General features: G+C 39.4%; 1 protein-coding gene across 4 annotated transcripts in view; it reads right to left on the bottom strand.

Annotated features, from left to right (window-relative positions):
- MED14 (mediator complex subunit 14) overlaps window positions 1-22,878 on the bottom strand; it is a 73,578-nt gene that overhangs the window by 8,010 nt on the left and 42,690 nt on the right. For 2 of the 4 annotated variants that reach the window (XR_014492556.1, XM_083362900.1), the window contains exons 15-25: window positions 22,510-22,644; window positions 20,354-20,430; window positions 19,515-19,675; window positions 19,190-19,336; window positions 17,824-17,915; window positions 13,652-13,804; window positions 13,082-13,351; window positions 11,084-11,218; window positions 8,060-8,171; window positions 7,597-7,728; window positions 5,289-5,471 (exon numbers count right to left, since the gene is read on the bottom strand). Coding sequence is in view for 3 of the 4 variants with exons in the window: in XM_083362900.1 (XP_083219026.1) it covers window positions 5,289-5,471; window positions 7,597-7,728; window positions 8,060-8,171; window positions 11,084-11,218; window positions 13,082-13,351; window positions 13,652-13,804; window positions 17,824-17,915; window positions 19,190-19,336; window positions 19,515-19,675; window positions 20,354-20,430; window positions 22,510-22,644 (1,597 nt within the window). In the remaining variant the exon portion in view is untranslated. The remainder of the gene's footprint in view (window positions 1-5,288; window positions 5,472-7,596; window positions 7,729-8,059; window positions 8,172-11,083; window positions 11,219-13,081; window positions 13,352-13,651; window positions 13,805-17,823; window positions 17,916-19,189; window positions 19,337-19,514; window positions 19,676-20,353; window positions 20,431-22,509; window positions 22,645-22,878) is intronic. The other 2 variants (XM_083362901.1, XM_083362902.1) reach the window with 2 other exon arrangements.

The raw sequence follows: 22,878 nt of genomic DNA, 5'->3' as shown, positions 1-22,878 counted from the left end.
ATTGTTGGGGGCAATTAAGCTGACTTTGTAATAATGCCGCTTGGGGGTGTGTGTGAAAGCCCTAATAAGCAGGCATATACATAGAATGAAGGCTACTGCTAAGCTTGTAAGCCGCCCTGAGTCTTCGGAGAAGGGCGGGATATAAATGGAATTAAAATAAAAAATAAAATTATCCCATCAGAAAAAACAGTTTAGTTTGTTAAGTTTGAGAAAACTCCAAATGCAGAGCATTTATTTATTTATTTATTTATTTATTTATTTATTTATTTATTTATTTATTTATTTATTTATTTGATTTATATACCGCCCTTCTCCCGGAGGACTCAGGGCGGTGTACAGAGCAATAAAATAAGAATACATTAGATAAATAATTTTAAAACCCAAATCCATCAGGCCATTTGTTCATTTATCAATCATCATAATCATCATCATCATAATCATCATTATTTGCCACCTATCTCACAATGGAGCTACACTAGGCAGCTTACAATCATAAAAAGCAAAGAAATGAAAATAAAGTTTAAACAAAGTGAATATAAAACAAAAGAACCATAAAATAAACAAGGAAAAATAAAACAAAGAATTACCACCAGAGATTTGGTATGGTTGCTCTTATCATAAAGTGACACAATCCAACTAAATAATTATTGCTTGGAATTTATTTAGTGTCAGTAACAAACTTTATGTAAGTTATCTGTACCGAAAACTGACTGATTGAACTGAAGACAAATTAGCAGGAAAATAGCACAGTGCAAGCCAATCAGCTAGTTACCAATGTTTTCTTTTACAACATATACTTGAGAAATACCATGTTTCCCCAAAAATAAGACCTGGCCTTTTATGTTTTTTGCCTCCAAAAGGACACTAGATTTTATTTTGGGGGGGTGTCTTTTTTCTTGATATTAGCCTAGCTTTGCACCAGTGGCACCACAGCCCTATCCACTAGGAGCCCGGTGCCGCCGCCGCTGCCACAAGGTGAGGCAGGTGGGGGAGATCTGCCCCACGGACTCCATACCCACTTACCGCAGAACTGCTGCAGTCAAGCCCCCCATGACCTGACACCTGTCATGCTGCCGCCCCACTTCTGCGGCCGCTTGTGGCAGGACGCCACATGGTGTGTTGCGCCGCTGCCATGAGCAACAGCGAAATCCCCCTGGGACGGCCTTGCCAGTGCCAGCTGCACACTACTTAACTCTTAAGTGCCTAGACTGGAGCCTCAGTGGGCTTAAAGGAGACTGCCTTGCACTTGCAGCTCCGAGGGGAAACAGTGGCGGTGGCAGCGCTCCGCTCGTCACCTGGCCTGCCACGTTGCCGCTTCCATCCCCGCCTGGAGCTTCCACCTCCTTACCAGCTTGAGGCTCCGGTCTTGGTGCTTTAAGTTTTAAATAGCGCGCAGCTGGTGCTGGCGGGGCCATCAAGGGGGGATTCTGCTGTTGCTGCTGGGCTTTCCCCCGCTGCTGCCTCCCAAGCCAGCCGATGCACATGAAAATCCTGGACAGTGGGCAAAGGTGGAGCTTGGGAAACAGCAGCGAGGTGTGCCCTAGGCCAGCCCAATAGCAGCAGCAGCAGCAACAGCACAATCCTCCCCTCAGGATTAAGTGCTCTGCTGCTGCCGCTGCTTCCCAAGCCAACCACTATGCATGAAAATCCTGGGTAGTGGGCGAAGGTGGAGCTTGGGAAGCAGCATCAGGGTGTGGCCCAGGCCAGCCCAGCAACAGCAGCAACAGTAGAATCCCACCCCAGGACGGAGCGCTCCACTGCCGCCCAGGACGGAGATCTGACAGAGACTGGAAGCTCTGTCTCCTTGAGAATGGAGCGCTTTGAAATGGAGTGATTGGCTCCATCTCCAAGCATCCCATTCGCAAGCAAATGGAGCCTACAGTCTTTGTCGGATCTCCATTTGGGGGGGAGGGGAAAGTGTTTGGGTGCCTATGGGGCACTTCGGAACTGAGTGAATCACTTCGTTCTGATGTGCCACATAGGCGCTCAAACACCTCCCCCCACCTCTGCCTCCACATGCGGACTTACCTATTCTGCGCCAAGGGGTCAGAGGGCTGCAGCTGCTGCTAAATATTGTCGGCCCCTGCACGCTCACCGCTGCTTGTGCTTACCACTCCTGCCCCCCCCCAGCTTATTTTTGAGATAAGTCTTATATTAGGCCTAACCCAAAAAATCAGGTTCAAGTTTATTTTCAAGGTGGGTCTTATTTTCAGGAAAACATGGTATATAGCTAAGGTGGAGAAAGCATTGTAGGTTGCTTTTAATGAAAATCTGCCTTTGATTTCATATTTTTATTATTATTATTATTATTATTATTATTATTATTATTATTATTATTATTATTATTATTATTATTTATATTTTTATACCGCCCTTCTCCCGAAGGACTCAGGGCGGTGTACAGGGCAATAAATATAAAAAACAGAATATAAAAGTTAAAAAACAATTAAATATAATGCCCAAATTTAAAATTTAATTTAAAACCCCAACCCTAACCCATTAGACCAGGTCAGTTATGAGGTAATGTATGAAAAAAACCTGAGGATTCTCATTTACAATGCTGTCTTACTCCTAATCCAGTGACTTCATTTAACTGCTCCGTATATGAAAGGTATTCCTTTATCTAATGTCCCTCCAACACCCAAGAGAATAAAACAAGGCTGCGTTCTAGTCCCGCTGTTATTTAAACTTTGCATTTCCATAACGCAGGCAGGTACACAAAACTGGAGAAATGTTTCGTTTTGAACTCTGAGCAAACCCCTGGGTTTTAGAAGTTCTGCTGAACTGGTTTGGATCGTACACATTTGTCGGAACTAAAACTCAGAATGCTCTTGCTTATCTTAGGTTTTCAATGAACCAGGCAACTGGGAAAACTCTTCTCCTCTCCTGTCTTTGCCAGTACTGCAAAGGCACTCTCCACTTTCCTGGCCCCTTTGGTTCTTTAATAGCCTCACCTCAGCCACGGCCGCTATTCTGAGGCTTGAATGGTGGAATAACTAGCAGCCTACTACTCTTCCAATTTCCCGGTTCCTTCCCTTCCCTTAGCCCCCGTTAGCTTGGGATTTTCCCTGCTCCCTGCCCTTCAAAACCTAGAGGAAAACTGCAACAAAATGGACCAAAACATTCAAAATGTTTTAAATCAAGTATATAGTCCCCCCCTGCCCCAACAGCTGTTCTATGCACAGAACTATTTGTGCATAAAATATTTTGGATCCTTAACACACAATGGCCTTCCCCACTGTGACTGTGCTATTACACAAGCTGATCAAGCACCCTGCCACCTTCAGTGATCTCACCGGCCACTGTGTTCTCAATTAACGCATAATAAAAGCTCTGGCTTTTTATGAGGTGATCTAAATTATTTAGCTGAAAAACATGGAAACTTGCAACAAATCAAACTTCTTAAATATCTGAGGAGTGTTTTTCAGACATTCCAAATGATGCAGTTTAGGATTTCAGCATTCCTTCACTTCATTTTACAGTGATTTATAAATGCTATGTTGAAAGGAGAAAAAAATAATGCTGTAAAAGGGCCTAAGAAAAACCTGATGAAAAGAAAGCCACAAATGCTATTTATAGAATATACTGAAAAAATGATAGGCTGCAAGACGACAGAGAAGTAAACCAGGTGTGGTTTAACCAATGGAGCAGCTATGTAGTTGTAGGCATACCCTGCTATGTCCACATGAACCCTCTATTTCACAACTTGCACTGGTTGTCAGTGTGTTTCCAGGTTCAAATCAAAGGTGACTATATAGTTATCATCTATAATTGACGTGGCCTAAGGCCAGGTTATTTGAAAATCACCTCTCTCTCATGATTTCTGCATATCTGGTGTATGCTATTAGAGTTGATGCACACCAGTCTCCTTTAATTAAACTCTCTGGACCTAATAAGTGTGCTTTTGCTGATTGTTGCAGCACCTGCCCTCTGAAATTCATGTAGCTTCCACTCTGTTGGCAGAGCCTTGGTGGAGCAGTGGGCTAATGCCTCCTTAAGTAACACCAGCTGCCTGCAATTAGTGCAGGTTCGCATCCCACCAGGCTCAAGGTTGACTCAGCCTTCCATCCTTCCGAGGTAGGTAAAATGAGGACCCAGATTGTTGGGGGCAATAAGCTGACTTTGTAATAATGCCGCTTGGGGGTGTGTGTGAAAGCCCTAATAAGCAGGCATATACATAGAATGAAGGCTACTGCTAAGCTTGTAAGCCGCCCTGAGTCTTCGGAGAAGGGCGGGATATAAATGGAATTAAAATAAAATAAATAAAATTTCATAAAGCCCTAAAGTTCTGACTTTTCTCCCAGGTTGTGGGTTAGAATAGATGAAGCCTCTTGTTGAATGTGTTTTTGCATAAGTATTTATATTAAGTCAGCAATTCCCTTGTTTTTGTCATATTGTTTTAATTGCTTAATATATTGTAAGCCAGCCAGAGTCAGTTTAGAATTGGACAATTTCTAAATTGAAGTAAATAAGTGCAAAATTTTAATATATATTCAAAGACAGCATCTACACCTAACAACCGGAAGGATGTTACTATTTTCTAATATAATGGGAAAGGTAGGAAGACTGAATGCAAAAACTAACAAAAGAAATGAATTTATTAACAATGCCTGGGAATGTATTCGGCAGAATTTTAATTCAAAAGACAAGAGGTGATAATGAACAAAATTTGGGAAAAGGAATAAGGCTTTATATGAAACAGGGAGTGTGCATATCAAATTTATGCTCTTTTAGCAAGTTACTGAAAAATATACAAATGTGAAAATGGAAGTTCATTGTATACTTTTTGACACACAGAAAATGTAGGATAGTGTGAATGATTGTGGATTATTAAATGTTTTGCATTAATATGTAATTCAAGATTAGCTGCTGAATGTGCTAATATAATAATAATATGATGGAAATAAAACCTGAGTGAGAATAGATGGAAAGGTTTTGGGAATTATATGGTCTACTGCAATGAATCCATGTGTGTCAGAGGAAGTGAAAATGATTCTAAGAGCATGCTTCTGCCCATTGGAAGTGAGAGATGGGTACATCATGAGAAACACATACTTTGGAACTTACTTATATTTCAATAAGAAGACTGATGAATGTACTAGGCTAGGTTATTTGGAATTGGCTAACGAATCAATCAATCAATAAAGTTCCACCAGCCTTTTATTAATTACATTGCTATGGCACATCAGTAAGGGAGTTGATGTAGGTTGTAAAGAAGTACTGAGTACAATAATCTCTGTTAACGCAACAGATAGCTATTTATGTAACCAGCTATTGCTCATACTTACTTGTTCCTGCTCTTGGTGAATGAGAAGCATCTGGTATTGGAGAATGTAGGGAAGGATTGGCTGGTGACATCCCAGGCAGACGTGCTGCTGGAGAGGGACCAGAGACCTGAGGTGAACCTGGCCAATTCCCGGCACGTTGACTGGGTGACATCATTGTGTATGGTGAACTAGGGTCTATTGTGCCTGTGGAAATTCCAACATCTTGAAAACAGTTTTCTCAGTAATACGGTAAACGTATTAAGAAACTACAAGAATATCAGAAGGGTGCGGCCATGGTCTATCTGAACCTGGATATTTAAATACAATAAAACCTCTACCTTGCCTGCTTTCGCTCTATCGTAATCAAGAGGAAGAAATCGAAAGTGCCCACTTAGTTCAATTAACTGCAATTTGTCACTCATTACATATGAATTAGGAATTGAGATTTATACTATGGTTTACTGAAACAAGCTAGGAAAAAAATAAGTTGCAAGTTACACGGGACAAAAAAGATACTGCTTCCTGAACACTTTTGGGTGTATCTTATAGATCAGTGGTGGCGAACCTTTTTGAGACCAAGTGCCCAAACTGCAACCCGAAACCCACTTATGCATCGCTGGGTGCCGGGGGCATGGCCACCAAGTGAGTGATGCTCCAGCGACTCGATCCAGGCGTCGTAGGCCTGCAAAATCAGCCGTGGGGGGGGGGGGCGAGCAAAATCACTCTGCAGCCCTAGATCTGGGTAGGAGAAGCGTATTGCAGGCCTCCGATGCCCGGATCGGGCCTCTAGAGCATTGTAAAATCGCTCCACGGCCATGGATGCAAACTCTAGAAGCTTTAAAAATGCTTCTGCTGCCCAGAATTTTGCATGTCTCCAATGCCTGGATCGGGCCGCTGAAGCATCGTAAAATGATTGGCTGGGGGGGGGGGCACATGAAATTGCTCCGGAGCCTTACCTGGACTCGTGGTGCAGCTGCCTCCACCATCCAGCCTGGATCTGCCCAGTTCTTGCAGCTGCTCCCTGACTCTCAGTGCAGAAAGAGAGCAAGAGCGCAGGAACACATGGAGAGGGGGCGGGGCAGCCTGGCCCCGCCTCCCTCTTGGGTGATGGCGCGCGTGACCACAGGGATGGCTCCGCGTGACGCCTGTGGCACGCTTGCCATAGGTTCGCCCCCACCCCCCGTTATAGATTTTTGGCTATTAATCACAAAATATACCATAATGTAACTTATCATTTTGTAGAAATCTTCTGCTTTTACACATTGGCAATGTGCACCCTTAGGGTTGACAATCTGCATGCCCATATTCGAGACCTGAATGCTGCTGTGTGCAGAGCAAGTTCTTATCATTTGCTCTAGCTCCTGCTGGCCTGACAGTTTGAAAGCGTGCAAATGCGAATAGATAAATAGGTACCACTTCAGTAAGCTCAATAATGGGGATATAAAAAGAGCCCCCAACTAGGTGTCCCCTGGGTAATGGCAATGTCATCAGCTAATCCTTTCACCCAGGAAGCTCCTGGGTGCTTTCAACACAAGAACAACAGAGGGGACAAGTTTTGATAAGGCCTATTCCCATAAGAGGCAGGGGGCGTGATAGCTCAGCGGTTAGACGCCGAGCTTGTCAGCTGGAAAGCTTGACAGCCTGGGTTCAAGACCTGATCTCTCATTACTTGCCCCAGCTTCTGCCTGCCTAGAAGTTTGAAAGCAAGCAAAAGTGAGTAGATAAAATAGGTACCACTTCAGTGGGAAGGTAACAACGTTCCGTGTGCCTCAGCATATAGACATGCTGGTCACATGACCATGGAAGTGTCTTCAGACAAGACTGGCTGCCTTGGCTAAAAAATGTAGATAAGTACCAGCCCCGAGAAAAGGACATGACTGGACAGGAGAAACCTTCACTTTTACCTTTATTCCTGTAAGAACCATAGGTGTTCTTTCATTACTGGCACAGCCTGTCCACTCCAGCAAATTGCTGTTCTATTCTGAGTAAGGGATAGTTCTCCTTTCAAAAGTATTCACACGCAACACATTCCAAGCAATATAATTTTGAGTAATACAAGTAGTTAAGTAAGTGTTCTATAGTTTGATAAAACACATATTGAATCAAGAGATTTGGAAACTAACTCCTTGAAAAGTCTACTTCTTGAATTTCTAGTTTGATTATATTTACAGCTGGTTAAACCTTTTTCTATTCAGGGCAACCTGGGCAAGTGTGATGGTGAATACATTGGTATATTTTTAAGACCTGAATTCCAGCCAACACAGAATAATGTAGTTCATTTGGTGACATCTGAACTATCAACTTTTAATCAACATCTATCCGGGCTTACCATGGGGGCTGGCAAAGTTTGCATTTTGTCCCATTGTGATTCCAAGAGACGAAGGAGAAGGAGTTGGGCCAAACGATGCTGGTGATGGTGCTCTTAATGCTCCACTTGGAGAATTTGCAGCATGTAAGGTTCCTAAATATAACATACAAAATAACAAGCAATTATGTTTTATAAACTCTCCTTTTAAACTTGTGAGGATACAGATATGTGAAGGAATAATAATTTATATAAGCACAGAATATGGCATTTTTCATTAACTAAGCCTGAAAAAGGGAAAAAGCCATTCAATACTATTGCTAAAAGCTGTGATAGGATGATCCTAACTCTGTCTAATAAGCTACAATACTTAAAAAAAAACCTAAAACATTTCTAGTAACTACAATTTCTTTGTTCACTGATCCTGTGGCTTAATAAACAAAGCTGTGATTATAACCAATCCACCCAACCCAAAAAGCCACTTTACCTGGTGACTGGGTGAGCATCATTGAAGGTGAAGGAGTAACAGTGTTGTGATAGGATGTGGGAGGGGATGTCAAAGGATAAGCTGCTGGTGCTCCTGACTGTTTTGAAGACTGCTGAAATAAAAATATCATTAGATATAATAAAATACAGATTTCATGTTTACTTCATCAACATCTAATATTTGAAACAATTAGTTCCTCAGTGATGATTCACTCTCGGGGATAGGCAATTTATTGTCAGTAATCTCGAAAGGAAACACAATTAGATGAGCTAAATCTACTTTACTGTACTATTAACAGAATCTTCCAAATCTGAAGGTATAAAACTCCCACTGAAAATGTTAACTATCTGATCAATTCGGGTGGGTTGTTCTCAAGTTTTTCCTCTCTCGTAAGCAACTGGGAGCCCCTCCCTCTCTTGTCTGATTGCTAAATAGACTGCATTTCTTTCCCTTGTACCCCATGGTCATCCATACTTTCTGTTACAATTTATAGGCCAGTCTTTAACTAACATGTTTGGGTAAGGTGATTTCTTTCGATTTAATTTGTATTTGTTTTTAGTAGTGTAAACAACATCTTTAATAAAAATTATTCAAAAGAGAAAATGGGAGTTTTTCAACTGCTGTTAAGTCTCAAGGAAACAGATTATCTTGATTAATTTCAAAGTAGCTTAAGGGTGGAACATGATATTGGCTGGCCCCCAATGGATGATGTTTGGGGATTGATAGAGGAAGTGTGACTCCACTGTTATTATTTTATTTTTTTACCTCTTGGCAGCTTTCAATACTATCAGCCGTGCTATCTTCCTGGATTGCTTGAGAGATTTGGGAAAAGGAAGAATGCTTTTGTAATCTTCTGTTTCTATTGATTGGATAGTATGGCCTGTAGACAGGTACCCTTAAAATGGTAATTATTATACAGTGTCTTTCAGGATTTCATTCTATCTCCAGTGCTCTTATACGTAGGAAATGATTAGGAGATTTAAACCTGGGTGTTCACAGTAAGTTGAAAATAATGGAGCTCCCCTGAAAGACTGTCTGCAGTTACTAATTGGCTAATCTTCACCCTAATAAACTTGAAACTGAATTTCAGATGAAATGATGGTGCTTATTATGAGGAACTGTAATTCCAGAAAGGTGGTAGATCTGCATAATCTGAATGGGATTGCACTGTTCTAGAAAGAAGGGTTTGCGGATGTTTCTGAACATAAATCTCACTCTGGTTGAGGAAAGAAACAGAATGCTTTTCCTCAGTTTTGGTTGATACGACAGACATTTTTGAACACAGTGACAAAACTGTTACGCATATGTTATGGCTTGATATGAAATTTGTTTTTACATAAACCACTGACAGACTCTGATAGCTGAACAAATAAAATATGTGTGTCTATTTCTATAGAGTACCATTTTCCTCCTTATTGTAATATCACGGATGATTTATCTTAGGTTGTACTTTATCGTATCTGCTGTTCTTGAAACCCCATCGGTTTTGCTTCTAAGAAGCTTTTGCTTCTTAGAGTGATTTTTTTTCTTTCAATGTCCTCTTCCATTTCAGCCAGCAGTATCCTGCTTGAACACTGAAAATTAACATCCATTCAAATTTGTTCTAAAAAGAACACTTTTTGGATACACTATATATATATATATATGTGTGTGTGTGTGTGTGTGTATGTATATATATGTAGTCCTGGTTAGACTACTGCAATGCTCTCTACATGGGGCTGCCCTTGAGGACCACTATGTGTGTGTGTGTGTGTGTGTGTGTGTGTGTGTGTGTGTGTGTGTGTGTATGTATGTATGTGTATATATATATATGTAGTCCTGGTTAGACTACTGCAATGCTCTCTACATGGGGCTGCCCTTGAGGACCACTCGGAGGCTTCAGCTGGTGCAGAATGCAGCCGCGCGAGTAGTAATGGGAATGTCCCGATACTCTCATGTAACACCTCTTCTCCGCGAGCTGCATTGGCTTCCAGTTGCCCTCCGGGTGAGATTCAAGGTGCTGGTGATGACCTATAAAGCCCTAAATGGCATGGGTCCGGATTACCTTAGGGAGCACCTGCTACCAGCATCAGTCTCCCATCGTCCTGTGCGCGCCCACAGGGAGGGCCTCCTTAGGGTTCCGCTGGTTAGAGATTGCCGGCGGGTGATTCCCAGGGGGAGGGCGTTCTCTGTGAGTGCGCCCGCCCTTTGGAACAAACTGCCGATGGAGCTTCAGACTGCCCCTGATCTTCGCTCTTTTCGCCAGGACTTAAAAATCTGGTTGTTTGAATTGTCTGGCCTGGACTGAGGGATTTTAAATTTTAAAGTATTTAATTAAATTATATTAAATTAATTTTAAAATTTTAATTTTATTGTTATTAGGAATTGTGGGCCTTTACTAATTTAATTCCATTTTATTCTTTTTGTACTGTTTTAATTGCCCTGTGAACCGCTCTGAGTCCTTCGGGAATAGGGCGGTATATAAATTCAACTAATAAATAAATAAATAATAAATAAACTAATGTAATAGCTGAGACAGAATTTGCATCAACCTAGAGCAGGGGTAGTCAACCTAGGCTCTTTTATGACTCGTGGACTTCAACTCCCAGAATTCCTGAGCCAGCCATGCTGAGGGGAAAGGGAGAGGTTTCCAAGCTGAGCCAAGCTGGCTCAGGAATTCTGGGAGTTGAAGACTACGAGTCATAAAAGAGCCAAGGTTGCCTACTCCTGACCTAGAGCAACTTTTCCTCCTATCTCCTAAGGTCATTCCATATATACCATTGAGGCAATGGACCATCACCATTATCTAAACTGAATATCATCTCTCCAGGATTTTAGATAGAAATCTAATATGTCCTCTTCTTAAGAATGGTATCAAACCTCTGACCTTTTCTTTGAAAAGTATACCAAACTAGGATTTTCTCCTTGTTGTTTCTCCATTTGTATTATCTTACCAGACTAGAATAAGAATAGACATTTGCCCCAAATGATCAATTTAACAATATTTAGTCTGAAATACTAATTTTGTGCATGGATATATGCTACCTGCTGCTGGGGCTGAAGTTGTGATATCAATGAATCCATCATGTCCCCTCCAATAGGAGATGGTGGATTATCATCTTCATTGACAGATCGTCGTCGTGCATCTTGATTGCTGTCAACGAACATGTTCAGGAAGGTCTGTGAATTCAATATTTTCATTTTATGAGAAGACTTGTGTAAGAGGGCAGGCTAAAGTTACAAACATGGAAGTTGGAGACTCTGAGGTACCCCCAAAACAAAGAAAGACGTACGTTTTTTCCTGTGGTTGGCAGGAGGTTACCAACTGTTTATCCCCCCATTTCTCTACAATTGCCCAGCCCTTAACAGACCTAACCAGGAAAAACAGAGCCCTCCAAGAAAAAGGTGGACAGAAGAATGCCAGGAGGCATTTGAAAGGATAAAGGATGCTCTATGTAGAAAACTGGTGTAGAGAGGATTCGATTTCACACAACCACCTTTTGTACAAATAGACACGTCCAATGTCGGTTTAGGTGCAGCACTGATGCAAAATCATGAAGGGATAGACACCATGTAATTTATTTATCAAAGAAACTCATTCCACAAGAACAGAACTATAATACTATAAAGAAGTGTATGCATTGAAATGGCTGATCGGTGCTCTGTGTGCGTACCTCTGGGTTTGAGAATTCATGCTGATCACCAACCACCAGCCCCTCACATGGTTACAGAAGATGAGGGACACAAATGCATGCCTGATTTTTTTTTTACATAAAAAGGCATGAGGTATGTGGGAGGACAGGGTGCCTGAGATTAGCTAGGATGGTGCCCTGCCCCTGTAAGACCTCTCCCCAGCCAGCCCAGCTGCTTAGCAGAGAGCAGTTATAAAAGGCCAACAGTAAAACAGTTGTGGAGTAGTTGATGTTGAAGAGTTCTAAGAGTGAGAAGAGTTGTGGGTTTCACTATTCTATATAGGAAATTTCAGGTTACTCCTGATAGTAAAAAGCAACAGTAGACCGGAGAAGGGTATAAAAACAAACTGGGATTACTAGCTAAAGTTCTGCTGGTGTGTAAGTTGCCTAAAGGCCAGAGAGGCTGGAGTGGGCTTTCTGGGGTGTGAGAGCCCACTGAATTGGGTATAGATAAAAGGACCCTGTGATAATATGTATTGAATTATTTATTAAATTTCTATACTGCCCATCTCATGAGTGACTCTGATTTACAATAACATAATAAAACAGTATACATTGTGTCATTACATCTTTCAAGACACTAATATCAATAGCAACATGCTACTGTTTTAAATTATTAATATTTCAGATATCTACAACAGTGTCTTGCTAGATCTCCAAAGGTTAATATGCAATACTGCAAATACTGAAGATCAGAAATGATATACAACTGTGACTGTTGATTTTCACCACCATGAGCATTAATAATCTTTTTCATTTATGAAGAGTCATTGAAATAAACCATTCTACCATTTCAAAAATAGGATTTAGCCCAGGGTTCTGAAAATACTGTTGTCAATATTAGCTGCATTAACAGAAGTCATAATTGTTACAAGTTTTTAAAAATAAAGTTTTAAAATAGTAATAAAAAATTCTAATCACAGACTCATTTACATGTGCTGTGCCTAGAAACATTTCTTCGAAATCGCTGGCAGCTGTCTTGTCTAGTTCTGTTACCAGAATGTTGGAACTGTGAAGCCAGAATCAACTGAACTATAATCTACTCTGGCAAAGACAATTCTGAAGTGTCAAAGACCAAAAGATAATAAATGAATATTATATTGTCCAATAGTCATCCAGTATATTGGATAAACTGAATGAATACATTCATGCAATACAGTCTGTTCTACAAAGATAAAACAGAGTGACTTGATTTCCTTACCACTGAATGTGTTGGAAGCTTCAATATTAAACATGTACTTGAAAGCAGCTTCCAAATAATTTCACCACTTACAGAAGATTTCAGAAACATTAATGAACCCAGCCAACATTCTAATTGTATTATAGAATAAAATACATAAAGAACAATCACCTTCAATCCTGGTGCAGGATAAAAGCCTTCCACAATTTTACTGTTGTCAAAAAGACTATATGCTCCATCACGAATTGCCACCACTCCGCGGCTCTGGCAATATATGTCTATGCAATACATATTCCTAAAGGCCAGTCGGATGTGTGTGGGCGACTGAGGCAGAATTGAAAAACACTGATAAGCAGTGTTAGTACGCTGTGTCAGTCCTAGCATTGGCACAGTGGGAAGTTTATTGATAGCATTTAATGGAGCCTGAGTATCGTACAAAACCTGCAAATAAAAGCAACAGTTGCTCAGTTATAACCATATAACAGCTAGGCAAGTGTATAGACTCTTCAGAAATAAAGAATGTGATCAGTTGCTTTTACGCGTCTATTCATAACAATCACATGAAGAAATGGCATTATTATAGTAGTAAGAACATAAGGACCAATCAGAAGTATAATTCCTTGTGAGATTCTTCCTGCTGCATTCCCATATAAAGTATTATGATCTCATGTGCAAAAGCATCACTCTTTCAATGCTTTCCCTATTTCAAATGCAAAACTTTCTTTTGAGAAAAAAGGTTACCTGTAATAGTTGGACAACAGTTGGTGATTTATTGAACATCTCTTGGAGTTGATGCAGAATAGTATTGTGACAATTACTGCAACCTGAGTTTGGTCCAACAGTTCCAAGAGATATGTGGAATTTTTGGTGCGCAGAGTTCCATTGAATGCTGATCTATAAATACAGAGAGCTTCATACAACTATGCAATGATAGCAAGAAACAGTTACTTTTAAGTAAGAGTGTGGGTATGTGTATGTGTTTATAGTATCTATCTATCTATCTATCTATCTATCTATCTATCTATCTATCTATCTATCTATCTAGCTAGCTAGCTATCTAGCTATCTAGCTATCTAGCTATGAGAAAGAGAGAGAGAAAGGGAGAGAGAGAGGGAGGGAGGGAGGGAGGGAGAGAGAGAGAGAGAGAGAGAGAGAGAGAGAGAGAGAGAGAGAGAGAGTAAAGATACAGAAACATATCTATTTTCTATATTCCAGGCAAATTATTTTCCATCTAGTAAATATTTAATTGTGTGTAATCAGTGTAAGAATCACAGCTCAGTGCAGGATTACAGGTTTTATACAGAGATGATCCTGATATAAAAAGGATCTCACTTAATAAAGATCCTTACTAGGGGATCCTAGAGAACTATTATCAGTCAAAATGGGCAAGACTGCACTAGACAAAACAGTTTGAATCAATCAATACTGTGAGTTTCTGCTCAGGTGGTTGTTGATCCTAGACTTTACATGCTGCACACTCCACGAAAACCATTGCAGAAAGGAAAACCTATCTTCTTCCATTCAAGCTGAAGGAATTGCAGTTGGGAAAAATCTGTACACTACAGTTCTAATGTTTTTCTCTTTAAAGAGAGACAGAGAGGTGATAGGAGACAAACAGTATCTTATAGAGACCATGTCATTCTCTAGCTTAAACTGGAGAATAAAAAATGCTTCCATGTTAATTTAAAACTGAATATAACCAAGCCAATGAAATATCTGTATTTCTATTTTTTGCAAACCTACCTCTGATTTGTTGCAATATTTGCTACCTGATTACTTAGAATTCATTGGGTACCCAGAATGTGTCAATGCCTAGCTCCTATATTTTAGTGAAAATTTAACTATTTTAACATAAAAAAATATTTTAAGCAAATCATGCCATATTTTTGGGAAATGCTAGAAAGATGCAACTCCTAATGCATCAGAAACTCTTAGGTAGCACAGAAGTTATGGAAAGTCATTATACAACTACAGGGATGAGCTCTACAATCCTTTCTTTCCATGCTTTGCACGGTAAGCTATATCCTGGTCTATTACAGACCAATTTTCTGATTTGATTAAAAGATAACCTGTGGCCTAAACTTAAATCAAGAAGAATATGTAAATCGGCTTCCGGATGGCAAGGCGACGCCGGAGGCAGCCATTTCTTGGCTGTCAGCCTCACGGCTCTGTAGAGCCGCCGAAAACAGCACCGATCAGCTGTTCGGCGGCTCAGAAGCCCCCACCTCGGGATAAGAGGAAGAGGTGAGCGTCCAGGTAGGGGTAGAGCTCTCCGGGGCCGCCAGAACTTAGAGTTTTGGTGGCGGAAGGATTGAGCCCCCCCGAAGCCTGGGCATGCTCCGGAATGCGAGGCGCCTCTGCTCCGGGTTATTTGGAGCAGAACAGGGCGTTCGCAACCATCCCTGCTAGCAAGGAAGAGCTTTTGAGAATGAGGACGCAGGCAGAGCGATGCAGGAGATTTTGGTGAACAGGATGTTTTGATCTTTAACTCAATGGACTTTGCTGAATCTGCATGTGAAAGTGCGTAGTTAACAATAGAGGGTGAAAATGGCGGCTATATCTTCTAAAGTTCCTGCCCTGAGGCAGCAGTCTTCGGTGAAAACTTCATTGTCCTCTGCATCTGAATCTGTATCAGCTTTTACAGTAAAAGATTTGCAGAGTTTGCTGCAAGAGACTATGGAAAAGCAAATGCAACAATTTGTTGAGATAATGGAGAAAAAGTTGGAGGAGAAGTTTACAGAGAAATTAGCAGAAATGAGAGCAGGCATCACATCTGCAATGTTAAGCATGGCTAAAAGCATTGAGATTTTGGATGAAAGAGTGGAAGATCTTGTTCAAAATGATATTAGAATGGAAGCCAAAATGACAGAAACTGAAAATGTGATAGAGAAAATGGATTATGATTTGATTTCGACACAGTATTCTCAGATGGAGTTTGCTTTGAGAATCAGAGGCCTAAAAGAAAATCCTAAGGAAAATTTGATGAAAATGGTTTCTGAGGTTTTGGAAGAGGTGTTGGAGCGACCAGCAGATGAAATAATGGAAGATATAGATAAAATCTTCCGTGTTAATTCGTGAATTGCAAGACAAAGGAAACTACCCAGAGATGTGGTGGTTTATTTTACAAAGAGAAAGATTAGAAATGAAGTTATCCAGGCCTCCTATAATATTGATTTTGTAATGGATGAGCAAAAAGTTTTGATTTTAAAAGAGATTCCTGCAAGAATTTTAAGAAAAAGGAAGGAATTTGCTTTTTTGACACAAGAATTGAGACGACGTGATATTAAGTTTAGATGGCAAATACCAGAGGGTATGGTGGTGACTTATGAAGGTACGAGGCATTGTTTTACCACGGTGATTAAGGCACGTGACTTTTACAGTAATGTTTTAAAAGCAGTCCCCATACCGTTTTTGGAGTCTACAAAGAAAAAAGGTGACAGAGAGCCTCAACGTTCCAGAGAGAATCCACAAGATGTTGAAGGGTTAATGCAGACAGATGTGAAAGCTACAGGAGTGGGTCAAATTTCATCACCACGGGAGAAGGCCAGAAATTGGAAGAGGTGTGCTGCTTCTGGAAGAATGAAGCAAACCTGAGGACTTAGTTGCATAATTGCAAGAGATAATAATGTAATAAGGATGCTAGAAGGATTAAGTATTTGGGGATTCATTTTTCACCCTTATAAAATAATTATATAATATTTTGTGTTGCTTTAGTTTTAAGATGATTATGAAAATTTAATTGGGAAGATTTGTAGTAGTGTTTATTGATATTCTGTAGGTTATGCTTTGTTATTTGGATGGAAAGTTTTAAGCCTGGAAGGTAATGTATGGTATTTTAAGTTGTATAATACATTAGGAGAAGGAAAGGTTGTATAAACTTGGTTTTAGTATGTTAAATTTTAGTTGGATAGAAGAATAGTTTTATAAAACTGATATAAATTGTTTTATGTGTGATTGAAATTAATTTGTAATACTTTTATGGGCAATATTGGAGTAGGTAATAGAATATAAGAATATAAGAATGATGTGATTATATAAAAAATTTTTAAGTTTGGAAGTAATCTATGGTATTTTAATTTGTATAATATATCAGGATAATATGAATTTAAAGCTTAGTTGGGAAGAAGAACAGCTTTAGACAATTGATATAAATTGTTTTATTTGTGATTGTTTTTATTGGGTAGATTGAAAAGTATTATCTTGTTTTTGAATAATTATTGATATGATGTATATATATATGTTTGGAGTTTATCTATATGAGTTAAAGTTCGATAGTTTATATAGTTCAGGATTGTTTGCGTAAGCTAGATTATGATTGTTTGTATTTTTATACCCTGTATTCTGCTCTGGGAAGTGGGGGGGAGGGGAAAGGGAGGGTGGGGTTGGGGAGGGTTGGGGAGGGTGGGAGGGAAGGAAGGGGGTTGGGGGGGTTTCTTTTTCTTTTTTTTGTTGTTTGTTAAAGATAAAATATATTCTAAAACTTTTTAATTAAAAAAAAGAAGAATATGTAAAATGAGATGGAAGTGTCTTCATAAACACACAAACTTATCCGCTTCTGTCCTTTCTTTTCTGGCTAGTCATGTTTGTAACTCACATCTTTTCTTTACAATCCCCTGACCTTAAGACTATTTTTAAGGAAAATACAGTAGAGAAAAAGATTCGAAGTTTTAATTGAACATACATAGCTAGCTGTCATCAAACAGTATTTTGAGAAAACATCTAACTATAAAGTAAAGGAGAAAAAAGACAATTATCACTACAGTATAGACAAAACCATAATCCTGAACACGTACGTTAGCATGGATGGCAGCAGCTTAATAACTAGATAAGACTGTGCTTAAAATAAGAGACACTATACTTAAAGACAATAAGTATATAAACATGGCTTTGAGAGAAAGATCAAAGATACTTACAGAACTTCCCTTGGTAGTCCCATAACAAAGAATTAGCTTCTTATAATTATAGATCCGAACTTCTGAGAAAACATTTAGATGGCTTGGTATTTCTTAACAATATAAAGGGGGGAGGGAGAGAAAATATATTTTTAAAAAGAGAAAAAGTATTAAATTTAATAGTTTCTATCATTCCTGGAAAGTTAATGTTTCTACAAACACTTTCTTTGACACCTAGCAACTTCCTCACTTAAGACTTTAGCTGATATATCCTGTCTTTCTAATCTGGTAACCACTTAAGAATACTAACATTTTTAAAAAACCAAATAAAATAAAATAAAATAAAATAGATTTATAAAGGAGGGAGGGGGGCCTTAAACAGTTAGATTCTATGCTATTTATCGTTTTAAGTCAATACCAACTTCTTAAATTGTGCTTGGTAAGCAATTTTAAAATGGAGATCTTTCACCTCAGTTCTGGCCGCTTCATTTTGCATCAATTACAACTCCAGGCACTTCTCATATAGAGCACACTGCAGTGAACACAGTGTGGGTAACCAGTACCCAAATCTGTGAGTAACCATTGTTAAATCTTGATCTAATCTGATCTGATCAAGTCAGGATGTGTTGCAGCTGGGATAGTTGTGCAAAGGTGTTCTTCACCAGGACTGCCACACATAATTTCACCAAGACCTGAAGGTCAAAAGTACTTCCAGGCTGTGTATCTGGCTTCTGAAATGTATAGTGCCATCTGAAACAGCGGACTCTCAATCTCTAAGCATGTAAAACAATGATCTGGGTTTTCAACAGTAGTGATCCAAACAGTTAACAACCTATCTGAAAGCCCAAATGGAATGAATCTTGAAAAATAATAAAATTTAGATGCCCTTTAAATGATATTTAGTTTCTTTTAATTTAAAACAGAACAGTAGTCCGTAAAGGTTATAATCCCCATCCACTTCAGTAAGATTCTCAATGACTTCAAAGGCACATTGATTTCGTTTTCTTGGCAGCATGACAATGAGAGTTGCTTAGCTTTTCACTTTCTTAAGTCTATACCTCAGACATACTGTGTTACCCCGAAAGTAAGACCCACCCTGAAAATAAGCCCTAGCTTGATTTCTGGGGACAGGCCTAATATAAGCTCTACCCCCAAAATAAGCCCTAGTTTTGGGGTAAGGCACATGCCTAAAAATCAAGCTGAGGTGGGGGTTGCATATATATATCTCCTATGGCAGTCATTTTGTGAATATATTAGTCACTTCAAGGCCAATCTGTGTGACTGCCCTCTCATTCTAAATATGCCAATAGGTTAAGAGAAAGTGGCCTGCTTCTTTTCTATATCAATATAAAAATAAAACAACTAATGTATACAAGACATTATATACCTGGTAAAGATCGAGCAAACTCCAACACACATTCATATAATTGTGCAATGCTATTCCAGTCATTTAGAAACATCTCAACTACTTTCCGGCCACCAACTGGTTCAGACAACTGGTTTTCATATGTTAGATAAACATGACGGGTTGGTCCTGCAAAATGAAAGGAGAGGCCAAGTTGATACTCAAAAAGTATAAGAGGAATGTTGTTTAATTGTATACCTACCTTCCTCTGTACACCACCCCGAGTCCCTCGGGAGAAGGGCGGTATATAAAAACAAACAAACAAACAAACAAACAAACAAATAAATAAATAAATTGAGACATTCACCTTGTTCCCTGGAAGATGTGCTGATAAGCGGGCAGTTTGCAAACACCAGTTCAGCCACCCATGTACGGTTATTTCTACCTTGCAATCGGAAAGTACAATCAAGAAGGGAACGATCCAGAGCCTTCTGGGTCTCCTCACAAATACCCTTACATGGAGGAATTCTGTGCAGAAAGTTCAAGATACAACAACATACTTAGATTTGTTCGATTCTTTCAAACTCTGAAAGAAAGCATACGATTTAAGAAATGCAAATATTCAAGTTAAGTTTTTTTCCAATTTAAATAATGCATTTATGACTTTACTAAATAGCGCTAATATATAAGGTATGGCCAGAATTGGAAGATTTAATGCAAGCTGATTTTTTTAATGTTTACAATATACAATAGAAGAAATATACACAGAATTTGCAGCCCATTAAACAAAGTTAGATTTTGGGAATATTTTGAAAAGCTTCAAATTAGCTTTCTTGTATAGTGTTTATTTAAGAATAAAATTTGGTTAAAGTGGCCAGCTAAAATCTGAAAGTCACTAGGCTTAATAATACCTTTGAGTAATACCTATTCCTTAAGAACTATATGTTTTCCATGAAGATATACACCTAAGTGCCACGTTTGTATGCATATTCTGTTTTCCTCAGGAATAAAAAACCACATTCTTGTTCTTAAAATAGTTTCAAAGGGTCTTTTTACTGTACAATTATTGTAAGAACAAATTCACAATATAAATACTAATGTGTAAATAATGAAACAAAATTTGATTCTTTGAAATATTACATCATTTCCTTTTGATCCATATAGAATATTCTAAGCATTAGTAGAATTTTACATTATTTTCTTTACTTTAATAAACGAATAGCATGACTGAAACCATCTCCTTCAACTTGGACACCTTGATGTGGGATTTCCATACTGGATAGCTGAAATTAAAAAAAACCCAGTAAATTTAGGTTTATATTTTCACAGCAAATTAAAATTCAAGCGGTATAATATTACTTGTCACATTATATATGAATCTTCCAGCATGGTTACTAGTAACTACTGGAAGAAATAAAATCCAACAGAAAATGAGTGAAGCAATTGTTTCTGCTACAGTGCATTAATCAACCACATACTAAAAACACATAACACCAGAAACAAGACATATATGGGACAATAATGTTAAATTTTGTATTTAATCCTCTATAAGATAAAATAGCTAACATTTAACATCTAAAATATGTTAAATTTTAACATATTTCATATTAAACATTAAATATATAATATGAAACAATATATCAAAGAAGGCTAATGTGGTGTTGTGATTCAGGGTCAGCCTGTGGGTTCGGCAGTTGGGTCGGAAGACTCAGAGGAGGAAGGGGTGTTGAAGAGCTTGCTGAGGGGGTTGAAGATCTTGCTGATGAGAGCCCTCAGCCAGGCCCCTCCCACTTGGTCACCACGGAGACCCAGCTGTGTGAGCCTGACAGTGTGGATGAAGATGACCCACAGCTGGCCCTGTTCAAGGACACCCGACGCAGGAGGCAGTCAATTAGGAGTAAACAGAGAAAGGCAATGGGGCTCCTCGGAAGGAGGCACAGAGAAGCCACGCCCTGAACTCTATATAAGGGGAATGTGTGGGAGGGCTGGTTTGCTGAAGGCAACCGCTTGGATAGTTCATGTTTCTTAAAGCTCCTGTTTCTTGGTTTGTCTTGTTCCGTTTGTTTTTGTGGTAATAAATTTGGCAGACGTAATTCCAGCCTCTTGCCTTCTTGTAAAAGGGGTTGTCCCTGCCTTTTCTGCAGGGCCGGTAGCAGGCTGGTACAGAACATGTGGTCAGATGGGCATCTAAACAAAGGCACACTGAAAAGCAACAGCAGTTACTGAATTGTTATGGGTATATTCAATGTGTGGAGGGACAAACTACCAAGACAGAGTTAAAAAATAGGCCGCTAGGTCAGGCTGGGAGCTGAGAAGAAATCCCTCCCCCATTCTCCCAATAGTTTGCTACGGGAAAGGTAATTGGGCAATAGCTTGGAATGCTGGTGACTCCTCCTTTCTAAGGCCCAAACTCCCAACCCTATGACCCAGGGTAGGCTTTCCTGTACACACACACACACACACACACACACACACAGCAAAAGGTGAGAACAAAAATACTATATATACAAATGCAACACGTTACTTTATTACACAGAAGAAAGCACCAACTGCTTCCAATGGCAACTGCTGGTAAAGGTTGGGCAGAAATTAGTTTCTCCATACTTTTTCAATCGTGTTGTAATCTATCTACTCTTTCTCACACACACACACACAAAATCAGTCTGTGATTAAATACTTCACATTCTGATCAAAACCTAGATCTTTGTTTACACCAACAGACAGCATATTTAAGAAATGCAGGTTAAGGGTCCCTCTCATCTTGTATCATAACTGCTGTAACTTTATAATACGTGTAATGCTGAACAAAGAACTGCTTTGTTTATCAAACCCCTGTGGCCTGATTTACTGTAAAATTTTGGTTTTATATTATACTACATGAAAAATATATGGGACACGGTGGCTCAGTGGGTTAGGACGCTGAGCTTGTCGATCAGAAGGTCGGCAGTTTGGCGGGTCGAATCTCGAGTGCCGCGTAACAGAGTGAGCGCTTGTTACTCGTCCCAGCTTCTGCCAACCTAGCAGTTCGAAAGCACGTAAAAATGCAAGTAGAAAAATAGGGACCACTACGGTGGGAAGGTAATAGCGTTCCGTGCGCCTTTGGCGTCTAGTCATGCCGGCCACATGACCATGGAGACGTCCTCGGACAAGTGCTGGCTCTTCGGCTTTGAAACGGAGATAAGCACCGGCCCCTAGAGTCGGAAACGACTAGCACGCATGTGCAGGGGAACCTTTACCTTACATGAAAAATAATAATAAATGAAACAGGCCAGTCTTATTTCTTCCTGGTTTTTAAGTTGGGTACTTCTTAGACAATCCCTTTTTTAACTGATCCAATTCAACAAATACAATTTGTTACCTACCTCCACACGGAGTCCTATAAAGGGCATATTTGTATCACACATTGCCACAATATGAGCTAAAACTTTATTGAATGCACACATTTCTCCAGACTGCTTTGGCTTTTTGGGTTCTGTGGGACACCGTTCATCAGACAGCTACAAAAGAGTAGAAAAGTATTTTGAAAGATGCATGTTCTTTCAATCACAAAACTAGAACAAATTCTAAATCATAAGCAATAAAGAACATAGCAGGAAATTCATCTGTTTCATACAAACTATTCAGAATTCATGCTCACTATATTTAGACTATGCTGCTGTGTTTCCAATATTTGGAAACAAATATTAAACATTTAATATTTAAATGTCCATTCAATTGTGCTCATTTTGAGC

Source organism: Vipera ursinii, assembly GCF_947247035.1.
Source record: "Vipera ursinii genome assembly, chromosome: 4".
NCBI lineage: Eukaryota > Metazoa > Chordata > Lepidosauria > Squamata > Viperidae > Vipera > Vipera ursinii.
The sequence above is the reverse complement of the archived record's forward strand: the minus strand, read 5'-3'. Positions and strand labels throughout refer to the sequence as shown.